General features: G+C 36.9%; 1 protein-coding gene across 4 annotated transcripts in view; it reads right to left on the reverse strand.

Annotated features, from left to right (window-relative positions):
• The window catches only part of LOC118816761 (collagen alpha-1(XIX) chain), a 278,363-nt gene that overhangs the window by 223,985 nt on the left and 35,532 nt on the right, over nucleotides 1-18,846 (reverse strand). For all 4 annotated transcript variants that reach the window (XM_036583340.1, XM_036583341.1, XM_036583339.1 and 1 more), the window contains 5 exons: nucleotides 15,984-16,103; nucleotides 15,502-15,555; nucleotides 4,393-4,437; nucleotides 1,799-1,852; nucleotides 704-748 (listed from right to left, as the gene is read on the reverse strand). In XM_036583340.1, coding sequence (XP_036439233.1) covers nucleotides 704-748; nucleotides 1,799-1,852; nucleotides 4,393-4,437; nucleotides 15,502-15,555; nucleotides 15,984-16,103 — 318 coding nt within the window. The remainder of the gene's footprint in view (nucleotides 1-703; nucleotides 749-1,798; nucleotides 1,853-4,392; nucleotides 4,438-15,501; nucleotides 15,556-15,983; nucleotides 16,104-18,846) is intronic.

The raw sequence follows: 18,846 nt of genomic DNA on the forward strand, positions 1-18,846 counted from the left end.
GAGATGATTATGAGCAGGATGTCCTTAATTAAGCCACTTTAAACTGCCCATCTGCTCTCAGCCTCACTAGTGGAGTCACATGGCCTACATAGAAATGAATATGCACGGTCATCTCCACAGGCTAATGCTAATGTAGAGATGTGCTGCTGATCTGGAAGAAAAAAGAGACTGTGTCTATGCTTTGTGTTTTTTTTGTATCCCGACTGCACAAGTATACAGCTTCCTTATATTCATCTTGACAACGAGATCTATACGTCGTATAGAGGAAAGCAAACCTGCCTGCTTTTGAAACTGCCTGCAGCACAAATAATGATGCCACACTCCAGTGCAGTCATGGCTCTGTACAGGCAAAATCAAATATTCATAGTGAGTGATAAAATATTTTTGCTGAGTACCACAGAGAAACACTGCAGGCTATGAAATGATCAAGCTAGGTGGAAGTCCATCACAAGCTGAGGCATACCTCTAACTATTTACCTCATTCCGATATAGTGGACCCACAACGCACGCTCGAATAAACTCGGGTTGACGTGCGCTACAAAAACAAGTGCCTTGTTTCTGAGGCCTGCATAATTCTTGCAAAAGGCTGTGGAACACGTAATGAAATCACCACATGAACTTTGCCTGTGGGAGAATAAATAATACACAGCAATCGATTCCCAGGAAAGTCATTTGATGAAGTGGGGCGGTCAGGCTTACGCACCTTTTCACCATCGATTCCCTTCTCTCCAGCTGATCCAGGCTCACCCTGCGATGACAAGAGGAGAAGAGGTGTCAGGACAAACAGCTCAGAAATTAACTGGAATTTCTGTAAATGAAGGGTGGTCTCTGACGTTTGCATGGTATTTTAGGTGTACAGATAAGAGACTACAGCTCATAATTTTCTGTGTCGGACATCCTCAAGTTCTTGAACAGCAGTCACGGTATTCTTAATCAATCAGTGAGGTGTAATCCAAGATTCACTCCTAACACCACAACTGTGGCGAGAATGGCCCACCACCAAAACAGTATTTGGTAACGGTGGTCTCTTTCCACTGTTTGGGATGGAGTTTGGTAGACACATTGTTCAGCAACAGATGAGCTTTACTCAGTAACTGCATACCTACAAAGTGCACATATATGGCATGGTAGGTGTTTCTAATAAAATGGCCAGTAAGTATAGGTGCAACTCAGTGTGTATACCCAGGAGTTCTATCTTGAAGTATTTCTAGCTCAAGCAGTAATGCTCTCCCAACTAGCCTGGCACAGTAATTCTCAGATTAAGAGCAGACCAAAGGAACCCCCGCAGCTCCCCCCCAAAACCATGTCAAAGCTTGTGGCTTCATGCAACCTCAGGCTATATTTGTTGCAATTTCTCCCCACCTAATCCAAACCATCCCATTAAAAAAGATTCTGTTGCAGTGATCTGATTTAAACGTGGCACTCCTGCAGCTTCTGACAGATTATTTTATGTGTTGTGTAAGGTACCACCTCATAGCACTTCAGTTCCACTGGCAGAAGAAAGGAGGAAAAAACTGTCAGTTCACAGTTGGCCCGAAAAAAAAGACCTCGGGGGACTGGAGAGGAATTTTTAAGCCTGTTGTTGGCCCACTTTGTGAAGTACAGCATGACAGTTTGTCAGTTGTGTACATGCTACGGTTTCACATCTACTTCAGGCTATTTCAGGGTGCAATGGAAGCCATTTTAATAGACTTCAAAAACGTTATTCGGGCGGGTGTGGTGACATGCCGGGGCTCATGGGACACCTCTCAAGCATGTGACAAACTGCAATGGGAGCCGTTTATCAAATAGGACTCACCTTATTCCCTGGATGTCCGTCTAAACCAGGCAAGCCAGCAACGCCCGTGTCACCCTGAAAAAAGATGATTAGGCTTAATGAATGAAGTGTAAAACAACATTGCAGGGCAGTGTTAAGCTTTAGCTCAGCTTAGTATATTTAGTCAACCCAGCTATTTCCATCTTTGGGTGAGGAACACCCATGCTGGTTAATAACTGTTTTCGGCTCAATAAGGATGAGTCAGAAAGTACTTTTTTGTCTGTTGGTCTGTCTGTATGTGTTGTGGGGGAGGAGGACTGGTGGTGTTGGATGACAAGCTCAAGCATTATATCCTTAAATTGTATCAGGTTTCATGGGCTAATATGTCACCACGCGGTTATCTTAACATCCGCTATAGAAATACAGACCAGATTAACACACTTCCCGTCTGCTGCCACGCATCTATTTACTGAAGACGTGTGACTCGCAAACAATCTCTCGGCGCTCACTTAGTAAATCCCAGGCAGACGTAGTGGAGATATTGGGGCTGATGTGGTAACTATGGATGTGTTGTCTTCTTTTTTCCACATATTAAACTTAAATGTACACTGGGTCCTCCAGTGCACTCAGTGGAGAAGCACTCGTCTGATAAGACGGGACAAGGTTTTAGACTGTTTTTAAAGGCAGTTTGGTCAGTGTTAAGTAGTTTCAGAATTTTGGATGCTGTTTGTTGGGGTTTTAGAAACTCGAACATTCAATGTTAGACCCTCCAGTTCAAGAGTGTTGCATCATTGCTTGGCTTGGTCGAACAACACGCATCAAGAGTTAATGTGAGCCTCTCCTGTGGTGAAATTACACAGGAATTTCTTTATTTCTTTCTTTATTTTTTTGGATATTTGTATTGTGTCAACAGATCAGCCAGTCGATAAAAGTTGGATGGTACAATCACTGTAAAACATAATAATTGCACAATGTTTTGGTTTACTTTACTAACTTGTTGAATATTTATATATTTAATACATACTTTATTTATATGAAAATATATATATATTTACAGAAATAGATTTATTAAATATAAATCTGGTAACACGTACTGATTCTTGTATAATCCTTAGTTACTGAGCTAAATCTAGTTGAGATCAGTTAATTTGGATAAGACTTGCAGACTGATGAGTCTTTTACCCAAAAAGCTTCACAGCAGTTGTAAGTTTCTGTTAAATAACTCTTATTTTTCCAATTTATAAATATAATTTTCTTTGCAAAATGTTATTTTAGTGTCAGATCGTACTCTCATGTTAAATGTGAATTTTGCATTTTGTTATTCTCACTATGATGATGTTTTGTGTTCAGGTTTGTCAGATCAGTCCCAAAAATGGCCGAGTCTATTCTTATATAAGTTATTCATTCATTACTGTAAAAACAGTCCATTTAATAGACTGGTGTTGTTTAAACTGACGCTGATACATTACACAAGGAAGAATATTTAATTCAAGTTAGCCTGACTAATTAAAATGTACAAGTAGAGACTAAAGCTCAATGGACACCATTTATAGTGACTGAGCTCTTTGAGTTGTAGTAAAATTAGTATAACTCATGTATAAAATTATGTTTTTTATTTTTGTATCTGTTTACCTGTAATTTAAATTTTTGGGTTTTTTTTTGGATTCTTTCCTTAATTTTTTCCTAATTTTTTCTCCCAATCATCTCTCCAATCACATGATATCACCAGCGCTAGGAGGATGAAAGCTAGCACCATATCTCTTTAAACTGCCGTTAATGCAATGCTAACCACCAGTTCTGGTACGTCAGCAAACAGACACCTGCGCTGGCTAGCATCGCGCTGAGTGATGGGGGAGACGGGGGGCCACCTCGCCCACCTAGAAACTTTACTTAATTTTTAGGAGGCAATAGGTCTGCATGATTTTACAGCCACCTAATATAAGTTTACAGTGCAAAATTATAACTGTGTAGTGCAGGGAAAAATTAGAAAGGCTTAATAAGATTTGTTGAGCATATTTCTGGCACTTCAAAAAGCCATTTTGAGGGTCATTATTATCAGAGTTTAATCTCATTTTATAATTATGCCTTGGAATCTCATGTATGAGTTACTATCTCAAAAGTATGACTAATCTCTCACAGTTATACTATACCAAATGAAATAGTGTCTCACAGCAAGTCATAAAAAAGAGATCATAAATCATAAATATCAAATAATTCCTTAAAATCTCTATATTATATCTCACATAATAATACTACCTTAATTGTGTAATAATGATGAAATATTTTGTCAGAATTATGAAACTACCTCAAAATAATAGGATAGTAAATCGTAATAATGAGCTTGAGATGCTGTCTCGTGAAGAAAGTTAAACTAAAGAGATATTAAGTTATGAGGCAACACACTCATTATTGTGACACGGTAAGTTATAACTTTGTGATATTCTCATATTTATAAAACACTAGAACATATCATTATTTTGAGATATTAAGTCATAATCATCAGAGACGTTCTCCTTATTATGACTTGCTAAATGGCTCAGTGGTGGAAATGAATGCGTGTAAACTGGGCTTTAAAAAACCTTCTACTTGTCTGGCAACCCTATCAGACCCAAACAAAACCTGTAACACTGACATACCTTTTCACCAGGGATTCCAGGGAGACCATCCTGTCCTGAATCCCCCTGGAGAAGAGAGAAGAGAGCAGAGACGGACTTTTAGTGGACGATCCTGCACTGACATATGTAGTCAGTGGAGAGCAGTGCTGCAAAGCCCTATAGCACTATTACAGCTGTTAAGGGCCTCTTCTTAACACAGTGGCCAACAGCTGCAGAGCCGGATAATATTACTCGATAATTGGGAGAGCACAAGCTCTAGACCAGCAGTAACCTTTTTGGATGTGCTTGACTGCACTGGAGATTTTAATTTTTAGATAGATAATGTTGTACTGTTGTGCACTTCTCTCCAGCTAAAATATTTTAAGAATATTACAAACACTTGCATCATTTATAGCAAAAATGAATCAGCCAGATGACATTTCTGACCTCTTGGTGTTTCATTAACCTCCCTGTTATGTTCAGCTGTGAGGAACAGCAATAATGATCCTGAGTCAAACTGACCCGATGCACCACCCGAAAATAGTTAAAAAAGGTATTTTTTCTCCATAAACATTATCTTTAGCTCAATTAATATCAATATTGAGTGCAATCAAGTTTTTCACCCATAACAGATCCTGGTTTACTTTTAATAATTCACTCGTTTTTCATTAATAAGTCATTTCAAACTGTATTTTTTTGTACATTTGGAAAAACTAGACATTCCGTTTTGTCTTTTTACTCTTATTTTTTAAACTTTGATTTATATATTTTCTGTCATTATGTTGATTAAAACAAACAAAACATCTCTTCTGTTCTGGATCAAACTGACCTTTTCATTTCAAATGGCACTAAATGAGCCATAAATCCAGCAGAAAATGTCTGCTGCTCCAAAAATTATTTAAACATGTTTTTCCTGTAACTGTGAAACAGGTCAATTTGACCCACAACAAAACAGGAGGGTTAAGTGGTGGAGTTTATTCACTTTAAGCTAAGTCTATCTGTCCAAATGCACTCCAAAAGATTGCAAAATCTGCATCAGCAAGTGACTTTGTCTATAATTTACCCCCCTCGGTCCACCAAACCTTCAGAAATGAATGGTGCTTCTTCTGAAACCACTAGCAAATGCAAAAATTAACCTTAAAATGCCCTTCCCTTTTGTCTCTCATGTAGCAAAAAGGTTTTTAAAGAGATTACAGAAGCATACGCTTTCACTGGGTTACCTCTAATGAACTGCAAGGCCATGAAACAACTGCTGCAATTTCACAATAATCTGTACAAGTCAGAAAACCTTTTTACAGAAATGTTCTTTTTTTAAAGCCTCTGAGAAGAATATCAAATTAAGATGAGGGAGAACTCTGAGAGAAACCACAGAGCAGATATGCACTCTTCATTACAAAACAGCATCAGTTTCAATTCTATAAATATACTTCAGAACCTGCAATGCAGCACAAAAGTACAGTATATTCACCAAACATCCACACAGGTACTGTACCATAGAACCACTTCAATTTCCCAAGGAACCGTTCAATGGATGGTTTGTTAGAGCCAGTTTTGTTAATGATGTAGAAGAACGTTTCTAAAATTTAAAGAACCTCAACATAACGTAAATGTCCCATACCTATTAAATGTTTTCCACAGAACTATACCTATGAATCAGGAACCATTTAGGAGTACTGCACTGAACTCTGTGGGCCACCAATGTCTTTCCTCTCGAGTAAGACTTGCTCTAAACATACGGCTTATCTCTGTAATTTTCTGAAGGACCATGGATTAATCCCAGTTTATTTAATCCCTGATGACTAAATCTGGACTGCCACCATTGTCAGAATTCCAGCACTGGATAATATTCTCCCCGAGAGAGTAAAAACCCCTCTGAGTAATCCTACAAGAAGCTCCTGCTGTAGGTCATTATAATTAACCCATAGTTAACACTCCACAGCTCAGAATCTGTAATGCCCTTGTGCTAATCTGTGTCAAAGGCAGCCCAAATTGTCTCTATCTTGTGCCCGGCCCACTTCAGAGTTGGGAGGTGAAAATGCCCTCTGGCGTGCGATCGTGCCCGCCTTAAACAGATTTACTTCATATTAGCTTCCAACCACTTAATTACTGCTGAGACCATGTCCAATTTGGCTCGTCTGATTTCTGGAATAATTTCCAGTGGTTGTTGGTGGATGGCCTGCTCACCAAATAATTACACCATCAATTCCATTACGTTAAATAATTCCACCATTTGAAGGACTGGACGGACACAGATATGAGAATGCCACATCTGAGAAAATTGAGACTAAGATCAATTTTAAGGAGGTCAAAAATTAAATCTAATAGACTCCTTTAGTTTACCTTAAAGAGGAATTTCTGAAAAATTTCTGCATAATATTTAATTTTTTGTAAACAGTCGTTCAGAGTGGTTTGGTGTGAAACGCTCTGTTCTAGAGAAACTTACTGAATCAGAATTGCTCACAGTGGTGGTGACAGAAACCAGACATTCACCTCTAAAAGCTCCTTCACAGAAAGTTACTACATGAAATGGTTATGAATACGCCAGCTTATGACTGAGACATTGTCTTCTGAAAGTTTTGAGAAGATTTTGATCTAAAAATGTTATTTTAACATAGTGAACATTACCTATAAAACCTCAGAAGACATGTGTAGGCTCACTTGTTGTTTTGGTAGTAAATAAAATCGCTATATATTTATTTTGTAGACATCTTGAGCCCTGGGGCTGTATTACAATCTGACAGGTCAACGTAAGATTTTTCACAAATTTATATTACAGAAGCAAATCCGATTTAGGAATTTTAACTGATTTTACAGCATCTCATCACCAGTTAGGAAATCTTAACTTACTTGATTGAAATCGACAATCAACTGTCATGTCTGTTTCTTGGCAACCGACCATACACACACAGCTAAAACATAAAGACATAATCAAAGTAATCAGGCTAGTTAGCCAGACAGCTTACGTTAACTGCCTTTACTGATGTAAAAAAGGTCAAACAGAACCAAAGTGTGATAAACTGTAAGGTGTGAATACTGTGAGAGCGCCCCCTGCTGTTTATCAGAGCATCGCCGCTCCCCAGTTTCAGTCTCCATTTCCCAAACGCTTTAGCCGAGCGCGCTAACGTTACTCCTCCTAATAAACAGACACACGTTCAGCTCCGTCTCCTCATTATTCACCACCATTACTGTAATATTTCATCATCAACATTAACACAGGAAGGTGATCAGAGGGGCGGTGGAGATCGAGTCTGCAGCGTCTGAGATCTTTAAAACGCAGAGTTAGAAAAGAAAATCTTCTCACAGTGAAAGCAGCGTTTTACAGTAGAAATAAATGGAGCTCATTATGCTGGTAGTGAACTATGCTGCTGACACAGCTGCCTAAAAACCATAGAAACGGACCTTAAACAGAAGTGAGGACCCTGTTGGGGTTCATCCTAAAGTTAGGACAGGATTTAGGAGGTTTAGTCTAGTTAGGATGTTTGTGTGATGCTGTTTTCTTATCTGGAGTTAATGATGAGATTATGAAGTTAGGGACTGTTATTCTGGAACAGATACTGTCCTAAATTCAGTCCGTACTGAAGTTGTCACGGAGACTAAACTGATCAGATTTCAGAGTTAAGACGTTTCTGTAATACAGCCCCTGGATTCTAACTTCACTGTCAGGAAAAAAAATCAGTCAGTCAGTTTATCTACAATGCATGAATTAACATAATACTACTCTATAAGGCTTTGTTTACATCTCACCGATTGAATTATGCAGAAATTTTGAAAAATCTGTGGAATTCCCTGTGCTTTAGTGACTGATACGATTCTCAACTTTGAATTGTAAATATGATTGTCTGTTCAGTTGGGATCTTCTTGAAGTTCTTAGCAGTTCTGGCTATTTCTGTTAATTAGCACTTTTACTTTTCATGAGTTTTCTTCATGGCACCATTATCCCCGTTGTTGTTATCCCCAAGCTAGGACAGACGATGAAGACTAGGACTAGGATGCGTTTTACATATTTTTAATGTCTTAACCACAATGAGTCCAATTTATCAGCTCAGCCTGTGCGATACAAAAGAAGCCACTAACTGTTGGTGCTTCACAGACAGGATTTTCATTCATGGCCATGAATCTGATATTATCATCTGGACAATATATCAGTCGGGTCACGAACCACAGGAGGCTAACTAGAGGATTTTCACCAAGTGCTAAATCTGGATTCACAAGCATTTTAGTCTTCTCTCCTGCTTCCACAACTCAGCACTTCGCTTTCTTTTTCCTTCTGAAAGTTCTGTGAGAATGGATGATGGAGAACAAATTACATCCTTGATGAGGAGCATAAAATGTGGTTTGATCCCCAATTGGCTTGCTGTTGGTGATATTCAAATGCCTTTTCTTCCAGGAAGTAATGCCAGAACAGAAAGGCAGCGGGAGCCCTCGCAAAATCCCAGAAGGCGTGAAAAGGCGCGTTTCATTCAAGCTTAATGTGTTTTCTCTGCCACGGAAACGTGTCGCTATCCATGAATTCCCACATCCAGGAAAATGTGGGTCAAGACACTTTTTTTCCGAGCGCTTGGAGATAAACCCTCAAATGTAAACTGAAGTTAACTGGCAAAAACTGAGTGCAACAATGAAAGGCACAGGTTTCTGAGCTATATTATAGAGTACGTCCGCATTTCTCATAATAGGCTTAAACAGGCACTGCAGATATTTAATGTAACCAATGCTATTTTATTTATTTTTACAACAAGATACACAATTAACTACTTTTTCATTTTTAAAGGATGCATAGCATGTAAAATTGAATTTTCACTGCTTTCTTTTGAAATAAGCGTTTTATCTAGTATGTAAACATTTTTTTCAAAACGCACCCTTTACTCCGCAGCCTTTACTGTCCTTATACTGAAACTAAAATACAAAAAACAGCCCACTGATGTCATAAAAAACTATATATTTTGAGAAATCATTTACATACAGTTTTACGTAAATGTTTGGGCAAATTACATAATTGAAAAAAAAATCTCTGCAGCAAACTATATATTTGATTAACCTAAAAAATAATCATTATAGCATGTGGAAAAGTTTGGCCTCCCTACTAAATCAGTACAAAACACCCCCCTTGGCAGATATCACAGGCTTGCAGTTCTTAAAGTAGTTCATAAGGTTTTTTTTAGGTATGTTTTGGATTACTATCCTCTTGTAGAAGCTACAGTTGAGTGAAGGTGTCAAATTTACTTCCAGAATTGGCTGACATTTAGTGGAATCCATTCTTCCAACCAGCTGTGTAATGTTTACCATTATGCTTTAGGGCTGCCACACAAAGTGTAATAGATCCACCTCATGCTTTACGGTAAGCACAGTGTTCTTTTCATCAAATGCTGCTTCTTTTTTTCTCCAAATATACCTCGGCATTTATGACCAAAGCGTTTCATTCTTACTTAAAAAGTCCACAGAACTACCCATTTTGCATATTTCAGATGTTAACTTTAGTGATGAGGTCACAGGTGAAGTTTCCTTCTGATGACTCTTCCATGCAGATCATGTTTGTGCAGCAATGTTGCACAGTAAAATGGTGCACCACCACTCCTGTGTCAGCTAAAACTTGCTGCTCCTTTGTTGCCATATGAGTGTTTTGCTTTGCCTTTATAGTCAGCATACGAGCAGTTCTATCTGGGAGTTTTGTGGTATTCCATGTCTTGTCTTGACCCCACAGTTCCCCTTAGCTGCCATTTCTTAATGACATTTCAGACATTAAAAACCGCCAACTGGAATCACAATATCTTTTTATATCCTTCTCTTGCTTTGTAAACATCAGTTAGCCTCGTTTTCAGATCCTCGGCTGCTCAGAAGATCTCACGGTTGATGAGTGTTGGCACAAGGTTTGAAAAGTCAGAGAATTTATTACGCACAGGAGCTGTCATCAGCTGGTAAGTCCTGATGACAGCTCTTGACCAGCGTAACCAGTCCTAATGATTCAATTAAGGCCTAATGAGTTAAATTCTGAGAATTTACTTTTCAGTTTGTCTATTTTTAGTTGATCAAATATAAAGTAACTGCAAATTAACATACGCAGAAATGTGTTATTTCTTAAAAATAGTTTGCTGCAGAGGTTGCGTTTCCTTTTTTTACTTCAATAATCAACAAAATAAGTAATTTGGCCAAACTTTTGCACACAGCTGCTAGTAAGTCTTTAAGGCCAGTAACAGAAACAGCCTGTTTAACTCTCAGGGATAATAAGAGGCTGTAAAGCGATCATGTGAAATAACATTTTCCGGTACAAACATCTTAAGTGGACATAGTGGAAAACAATAAAATACAAGGAAAAATTTGCATACAAGCCCCTTTTTGTCTTTTCAGCCACCCTGCCAATTAATGGAGGCTTTATCAGTTGTGGGGCAAAAGTGCAAGGGACATTTTTTTACTTCGAAAACAGCAGAAGGATACATTACATACACTTTGTGGTGACCTACTAGCCTTAAACTCCCCTGAAAAAGAGGGTTAATTCTCCGTAAGGATTGAAACTGATCCAGCAATATCCCTAGAGAGCCCTCGACTTATTCTACTGCAGATGTCATACATTCTTACAGCGACTTCCTGAGCAGGCATATCCTCGATAAGCCTACTGAAAACAATTGCTATGGTTGACAAGAGACAGTGCCTATATTCTGTTATCTGGCTTACTGTAAGAATACTTTAAGCGACAGTAAACTCAACAGCCATAATCATGTGTACAGTGCACTATAAAGGTAGTACAACCACTTGCATTTGTTCATATTGTGCTTTTAAAAACTGCTATTGTCACAAAGCTGGTAGAAATCACAGTTAAAGCCCCTAGAGAGCAAGCCAAGCCAAAACTCATTTAGAAGATGAAGAAACCTTGAGAAAAACCAAGACTCAAAATGGGAACCCGTCCTCCTCTAGTCGACAACAGATAGCGAAACAAAACGATTCACAGTCCTAATTGTAAAGTCTAGCTTCATAACATCCGAGGCATCAAATATCAAATTTAATATGCGCTAATAAGAAAATGTCAAGTTCTCTCCAGGAATCAATTACACTCATTGCATTTCTTATTAGGTTGTGGGGAAACAGTCACGCTCAAAAATAAATTATTACAAGATGCATTTAGTTGTTCCTTCAACAATTAGTTTTCTTAGTATCCAATTACAGAGCTTTGTGATTAATGAGTGAGCTTCAGCAGACAGCACACATGTGCTATCAGACCACCTGCCTCAATCTGTAACACAAATGTCAGCCAATCCAACAGTGCATGTAAAGAAGACTAGACGAGAAGTGCATATTAGAAAGAAAAGCATGGCATGTTAACATTGATATTTAGTTAGAGCTCAACCAATCCAGAGTACTCCTCGTTATGTCTATACTCATTGTGCTTTTAGTTTACCTCATACCACTTAGTGCCTGCTATCGTGTAAATTAAATTGTTATTTTCTGCATTGTATATGTAAGTTCATGTGCAATTATATGTGTTGCCACTGAAACACTGCAATTTCCCTTCGGGATCAACAAAGCTCTATCTATCTATCTATCTATCTATCTATCTATCCTGTATAATATCATTGATTTCATATATATATATATATATATATATATATATATATATACACACACACACACACACATATATATATGTTAGTTGGAAGAAGACCTTGTATCTCTAACTGTGTCGTTTTCCAGTTTTTATCACAATTTGAAAATGTCTGTTGCTCTTTACATTGTGTGTAAATTTCACAATGAATAGGCCAAAAGAAAAACAAAAATATTTTGGAAAAAGTCTGGTTCCATTGACTTACATTAAAAGTAGAGTATGTTTTTTCCTTTTCCTGTAAAGTAACCATTTTGAAGACGCATTATATGTATGTATGTATGTATGTATGTATATCGCTGTCTGAACAAAAAAAAAAAAAACAATCTCCAAAATTATAACTTTACAGGAAAGGACAAGAACACTCTTTACTTTCAATGTAAGTTAATGTGAAGAATTTGTATTGGTCCAAGCTTCATAAAATTTTCACCTAATGTAAACGGCAGCTGCCCTGCTCAAAAGAAAAAAAAATTCTTTGTACAGAAACATATTACTTGGAAAAAAATCTGGTTCCATTGACTTACATTAAAAGTAAAGTACGTTTTTTCCTTCTCCTGTAAAGTCACCATTTTGGAGATATGAGATTTTGTATTTGTACACATATGTATTTCAGTATTTTGAAAGGCTTCTTATTTTTTGTATTTAAGTACAATGTTTTAATATCTTTGAAAGATTATGCATTAATTATAATTGTTTATTTTTAGTGTTTGGCTTTTTAGAAAACTAAATCCACCAATAGTTAAAATAATCAGATCAGTTATTAACATGGATCATTCTTCTAAACTGGTTCAGAGGTTAACCAACTTCTAACTGACAAAATCATCTTGCTTTGAGTGACCCTGTCTTCATTATGTGCATGTTAGTAAAACTAATGACTAGCCAGATCATGACTGGCAAACAGCTTTGAACACACAAAGTCACCATATTTTTCATTAAAACACTAAAAAGTAACTGAATAACACTAATTCACTAGAATGGTCTATATAGGCGACAGCCCTATATTCAGTGCAGGAGGAAATTCAGTGTACCTCCTTAAGGACACTGCCTAACCCAATACACCGTAAGCTATTTTCAACATAGACAAATTGGTGTTTAACATCAGTGCACTGGATAACTCAGGGAAAGATCTGCAAAATTAACTTTGCCGAAGCCTCGGCTCCTGCTGGATTTGAAAACAAATTTAACGTCACTTTCCGAAGGAGACCATACTAATTACGTGGAAGGCTAGGCAAATAGCTCGATTCCTCTGACTTGAGCCTCGGTCCTGTAGGTATTGTGATTTAATGGCTGTATCGCTGTTGTTCCCCCACAAGGAATTCCTGAGAGTCGGCTGCAAACAAAACAAGCAGTGCTCCTGAAAAATGTCTCCATCCCAAACCACAACATGGTAATTAGGCCATTGACCTCAAAGGCCATCTGGTCTTAATGGGCGTATCACCACCTGTTCGTTCTAATGGATTTCTCCCATTCCACTTGTAGTGGCTGCGCTGTCTCTGTGACACCACGGCTGGAACAAAGCCATCTCCTGCCCAAAGAATTCACAGGCAAGGATCCATGTGGCCGAGAACGCTGAGCCCATTTTTGGCTTCCCGTGAATGATATTACACCTACTCTGACAAATGATGTAGTGGAATGAGGTCAGCTTTGGTATCCTGACAAGAGAAATCATCTTATATCTTGTTAAAATATCTAATATTTCTAACTTTGAGATGTTTGAGGGATATTAAATGATTATTTAACTTATTTCCAGACATTTGGCACTTATTTCAAATAATTTTATCGAGCAAAATTATCTCACATTATTGGCTAATAAGCTTGTTTATGTATATTTTTTAAGACAAGCTAAAATATCTTCCATTTATTTTAAATTAAGTCAATATATCTAATATTTTAAATTTTGAGACAGGTTGTAGTAATATTAAAAGATGATACAAGTCATTTCTCAATGTTTACTACATGTTTCAATTAAACTTTACTACATGTTATAAGTAAAATGATCTCACTATGCTGGTAGATCAATTTGCTTTGTTTTAAGAAAATACTTGAAATAAGTGAAAAAAAAGTAGCTTAGGTTTATGTTTTGATCTATTCAAATAGAAGTACGTTAAACAATCTTATACACTGCAAACAATTGAGTCTTGTCAAGTAAAATGATCCTAAAACTAGTCAATAAATCTAATATTTCTCCTTGAGATTGTTGTAAGATTAATTTAAGATTATTGAATTTATTTTTAAACAGCTTTACCTGTTTTAAGTAATTTTATTAAATAAAATGATCTCACTGTATTGGCAGATAACTTTGCTTGTTGTAAGAATGTGGTTGAAACCAGCAAAATTATCTGCCAGTACAGTGAGACAATTTTAGTTGATAAAATTACCTAAAACAAGTAAATAACGTCTAGAAATAAGATAGATAATCTAGATTATCTAGATTTGCAGTGTAATAAACTTTCAACAATATCAACTTGAGAAATCTTGGATATATTGGCTAGATTTAATATTTCACCTGCCAAGATATAATTTTTTATGTCCTGTGATCAGAAACTAATGAGCTAGACGATGGCTGACAGAAACTGTGATGGAAAAAGACATTACATCTAAACAAGTGAAAATTTCTTAAATTCAGTCAATATTTCTAATATTTTTTTCTTGTAAGGATACGATTATTTACCCTATTACTATAAATTATTTGTTTTAAGCAATTTTATCTATTGAATGTGTATTATTCTATTGGCAGATTTCAATAAAGTTCAATATATAAAGTTTATAATAATCCCAAAAAGAGAGATATTAGATATAGTGACTACATTTAGCATGATTTCACTTGCTAAGAGCTATTTAATGAATCACTGTTGGATATTTAATTAAGGCAACTTTATGAATATATCATGTTTATATATGTGATATATAACACCACTCTTCATTCCTAAATGATTCTCTGCTCAGAAATACAGCTCTAGTTTGCATCTTATCCCGCAATTTCCCTTCAGGATCAATAAAGTTCTATGTTTCTATCCCTCTATCTATCTCTCTATCTATCTCTAAATTATCTGGAAGTTCTTTAAACCTTAAAGCGTTCTTTACTCGTATGTTATATGAAAAAAATTGTTCTTCAAAGAAATATCTATGAGAGGCTCTTCTTTTGAAGCAAAAGTGGTTCTTCTATACACACTGCAAAATTATCTTGGCAAGTGAAATTATCCTACGTCTATGAGATATGGCTAGTATTATTATGAGATCATTTAACTTATTTCTAAACATCTTTACGTGATTTCAGTCAATTTATCTCAGCATAATGACAAATAATGACAATGATTGCTTAAAACCAGTTAAACATATCTAGAAAAAAGTTAAATAATATTATAATAAGCTTAAAACAATCCCAACGAGAAACTTCTCACTCTAGAAACACAGACTAAACTTAAGCTAATTTTACTTGCCAAGTAAAGAACCCGTTTTGAGAGTATTCGCAATATGAGTTTGCGTAATAAGTGCGAAAAAACAAAAAAAAAACCTGACAGTCACTTTGTTATGATGTGAGGGACCCATTCAGAAGTTCATACCTTCTCTCCTTTCTGTCCAGGAAGTCCTGCCAAACCTGGAAGGCCTGGTTCCCCCTTTAGAACAATAAAGAACAATCAAAGTCAAATCGTGCCACTTTTAATAGAACAAAAAGGTGCCTTGTTTTTCAAACAACTACCCTCATTACCCCAGGGAAGGGTTGATCCAAATACAGAGGAGCAGTGTGGCCTGAACTCTGCCTCTTTGTACTTCAGCGGAGATCAGTGAATTGTCCCAGGTGACGAAGGGTAGGTCTTCAACCAAACACCCCCTTATTTGTGCCAAATTGTTGCTAATAAGCCTTTTCTCCAGCTTCTGGCTGTCATCCAGGAGTACAGGCTGGCATAAAATGTGCTTTAATTGGACGTTCATTGTGCATGCGGCTTTAGTTTAAGGTGGCATTGAGAACAGACCACCAGCTCCCTCATTTAAAAACATGACCATCTCTCTGCCTGTAGCCGAGGCTAAAGCAAGTTAACTTTACCTTCACTGCTGGGCACTGGCATCGATCGGCGGGCTGCTGCGCCGGGTTGGACAGCATTCTGTGGAGGTAGCTTGTGACCAGCGGCGCTGCTGTGGGGTCGTGGGTTTCTCTGAACTCGCACTGAGTAAACACAAGAACAGATCATTTTAATTTCGGTCCAACTTCCATGTGTTCGCCCAACCTGTTCATGCAGTGTTTAGATGAGCGACGAGGTTAGATGAGCTTTAGAGAACAACAGGTCTGACCAGGTGACCCAGGTGTTAACTAGGCTATTTAAAACTTAGAAAACAATGTTTCTGAATTTAAAAATGTATCTGTATAGCAATTTCTACAATGACTGCACTGCAAAATACAGCATCTTGTCAAGAAATATTATCCTAAATCGAGTGTCAATACATCTAATATTTCAAATTCTGAGAGGGTTGTACGAATATAATGACTGTAAGCCATTTTATCATCTAAAACTCTCTCACTATACTGGCAGATGATTCTGCTTATTTCAAGTACAATTCTTAAAATTATCTGCCAATATAGTGAGACAATTAAATACTTAAGCCATAAAATTACTAAGTAAACATGTCTAGAAAGTTCTATATCATATTCTTATAACCACCTCAAAATAAGAAATAATAGATACATCATTTAGATTTAAGATAATTTCACTTGCCAAGATATATTTTTTTTTCGTAGTATAGACAGTTGCACCACTCAGAAGACCAAAGCCTCAACCAATGTTAAGGGGAATTATAATTTTTCTAAATGTCTGCATAATTCAGTGTCAGAGATGTAAACAGAGTGATTCAGAGTGTTTTGGTGTGATTTATTTACAGTGGTAGTGATAGGAACCAGGGGTCGCCATGACTACAACACAAATTTTATTTACTATCCAAAACCACCAGTGAACCTACACGTGTCCTCTGGATGTTTATTTGGAATAATGATGATGGGAAAATAGTCATAAACCTGAAATAATAAGTTTTCTTTGGGGACTATTTTGCCTCACAGCAAAATAGATTTTTAGGCCAAAATCTTACAATACTCTTATAGGATCCTCAAAATGAAAAATATTGAATATACTGAATATATCATCAGCCAAGACACCATTTTTTGCAGTATAGATGGTTGCACCACTCAGGAGGCCAGAGACTCAAACTAATCTAAAAGGGAATTCCAATTATTTTTTTTATATTTCTGCACGATTCCTTCATTGAAATGTACACAGAGTGGTTTAAGGTGAAATACTTCATTGCAGAGACTCAATTATCTTTACAGTGGTGGTGACAGGAACCAGGGGTCGCCATGACTACAACACAAATATAGACATTTTATTTACTATCCAGAACCACCAGTGAACCTACACGTGTCTTATGTGGAACGTTGATGATGGTAAAGTAGCAATAAATCTGAATAAATAAATACTTTTTGGGGACTATTTGGCTTTATAACTTCCTGAATGTATCTCTCCACCATGAACAGCTTTTAAAAATATGTTTTAGGCCAACATTTTATCTCAAAATTATGATAAAACAGTGTCTCAGTCATCAGGCAGTGAATTCATAACCATTTCATGTAGGAACTTTCTGTGAGGGAGCTTTTAGAGGTGGACGTCTGGTTCCTATCACCACCACTGTGAACAATAATGACTCCACTCTGAACGACGCTGTTTACATCTTAACTGTTTAATTATGCAGAGATTTTGAAAAAGAGTGTTTGCACTGCAAAATATTATGTCTCAGTGTGAGTGTAAACATCTTAAATAAATTGATTTATCTATAACTTCTCATTCTGAGACCGTTGTAAGAATACTGTAAGATTATTTAACTTATTTCTAGGCATTTTTACTTGTTTTTAAGTAATTGTATCTTATAAAAGTGTCTCATTCCACTGACAGATCACTTTACTTGTCTGAAGCACTATGTCTTGAAGTGAGTAAAATTATCTTCATTATTGCTACTTTTCAAAAGAAGTAAATGAACTGCCAATGAAATAAGACACTTTCACTAGATGAAATTACTTAAAATGAGTAAAAATGTACAGAAACTGGTGCAATAATCTTTTAATGGTCTTACAACAGTCTCATAATGAGAAATATCAGATATTTTGAGTACATTTGATGTTTTCACTTGCTAAGATACCTTTTTTTGTGGTGTAAGAGTGTTTTGTCTGTGTTTAAGCATTAAGATCAGTTATAAAACAGCTGCAAATCCTGATTAGGCCTCTAGCTGGAAATAAGACATAAAAATATGCATTTTTTTCCAGAGTAGCATATTCTGTAATTCATAATTACATTGGTAAAAAATAGGAACATTAATTTCACTTCACTTTGGCCTAATTTCTATATCTGCCCTTGATGGAATCTTGCCTCTAACACAGAATGAGGTGTAATAGCACACCCTGTAACACAAGGCCGTGACTGTATTAGCGAACAGACCTATCTTCACTAACCCTTTTTAAACAGGATGCTGTTCTCAATCGATCAGATGTTATTGACCAGGGCAACATGAACTAAAAGGACGTTCCCAAGGGCACTGGATGTACTCGATGTACGTGGAGGTGCATGTAAACGTTCAAAAATTGCTTTCTACCATAATAAATAAGCCTAAAAGCAATCAGTCCTGCACTTAAAGGCTGAAAAGACAGTTCAGCAGCACCAAGGGATGAAGGAACAGCTGAAACTTTAAGGCAAAGTCAGCTGACCTGACTTGTACACAGCGCTTATTATTACCAAATTAGCAGACTGCACAACTGAGGTTGTTTGCATTGAGGCCATTATTATATCTGCATGTTAAAGCTCAGTCCTATGACGACTCCCGGTGTCTCACAGCGTTTGTCCTCCTTTGCCAAACTGGGATAACAGAAGATC

The sequence above is a fragment of the Colossoma macropomum genome, unplaced genomic scaffold, assembly GCF_904425465.1.
Source record: "Colossoma macropomum unplaced genomic scaffold, Colossoma_macropomum, whole genome shotgun sequence".
NCBI classification, from domain to species: Eukaryota; Metazoa; Chordata; class Actinopteri; order Characiformes; family Serrasalmidae; genus Colossoma; species Colossoma macropomum.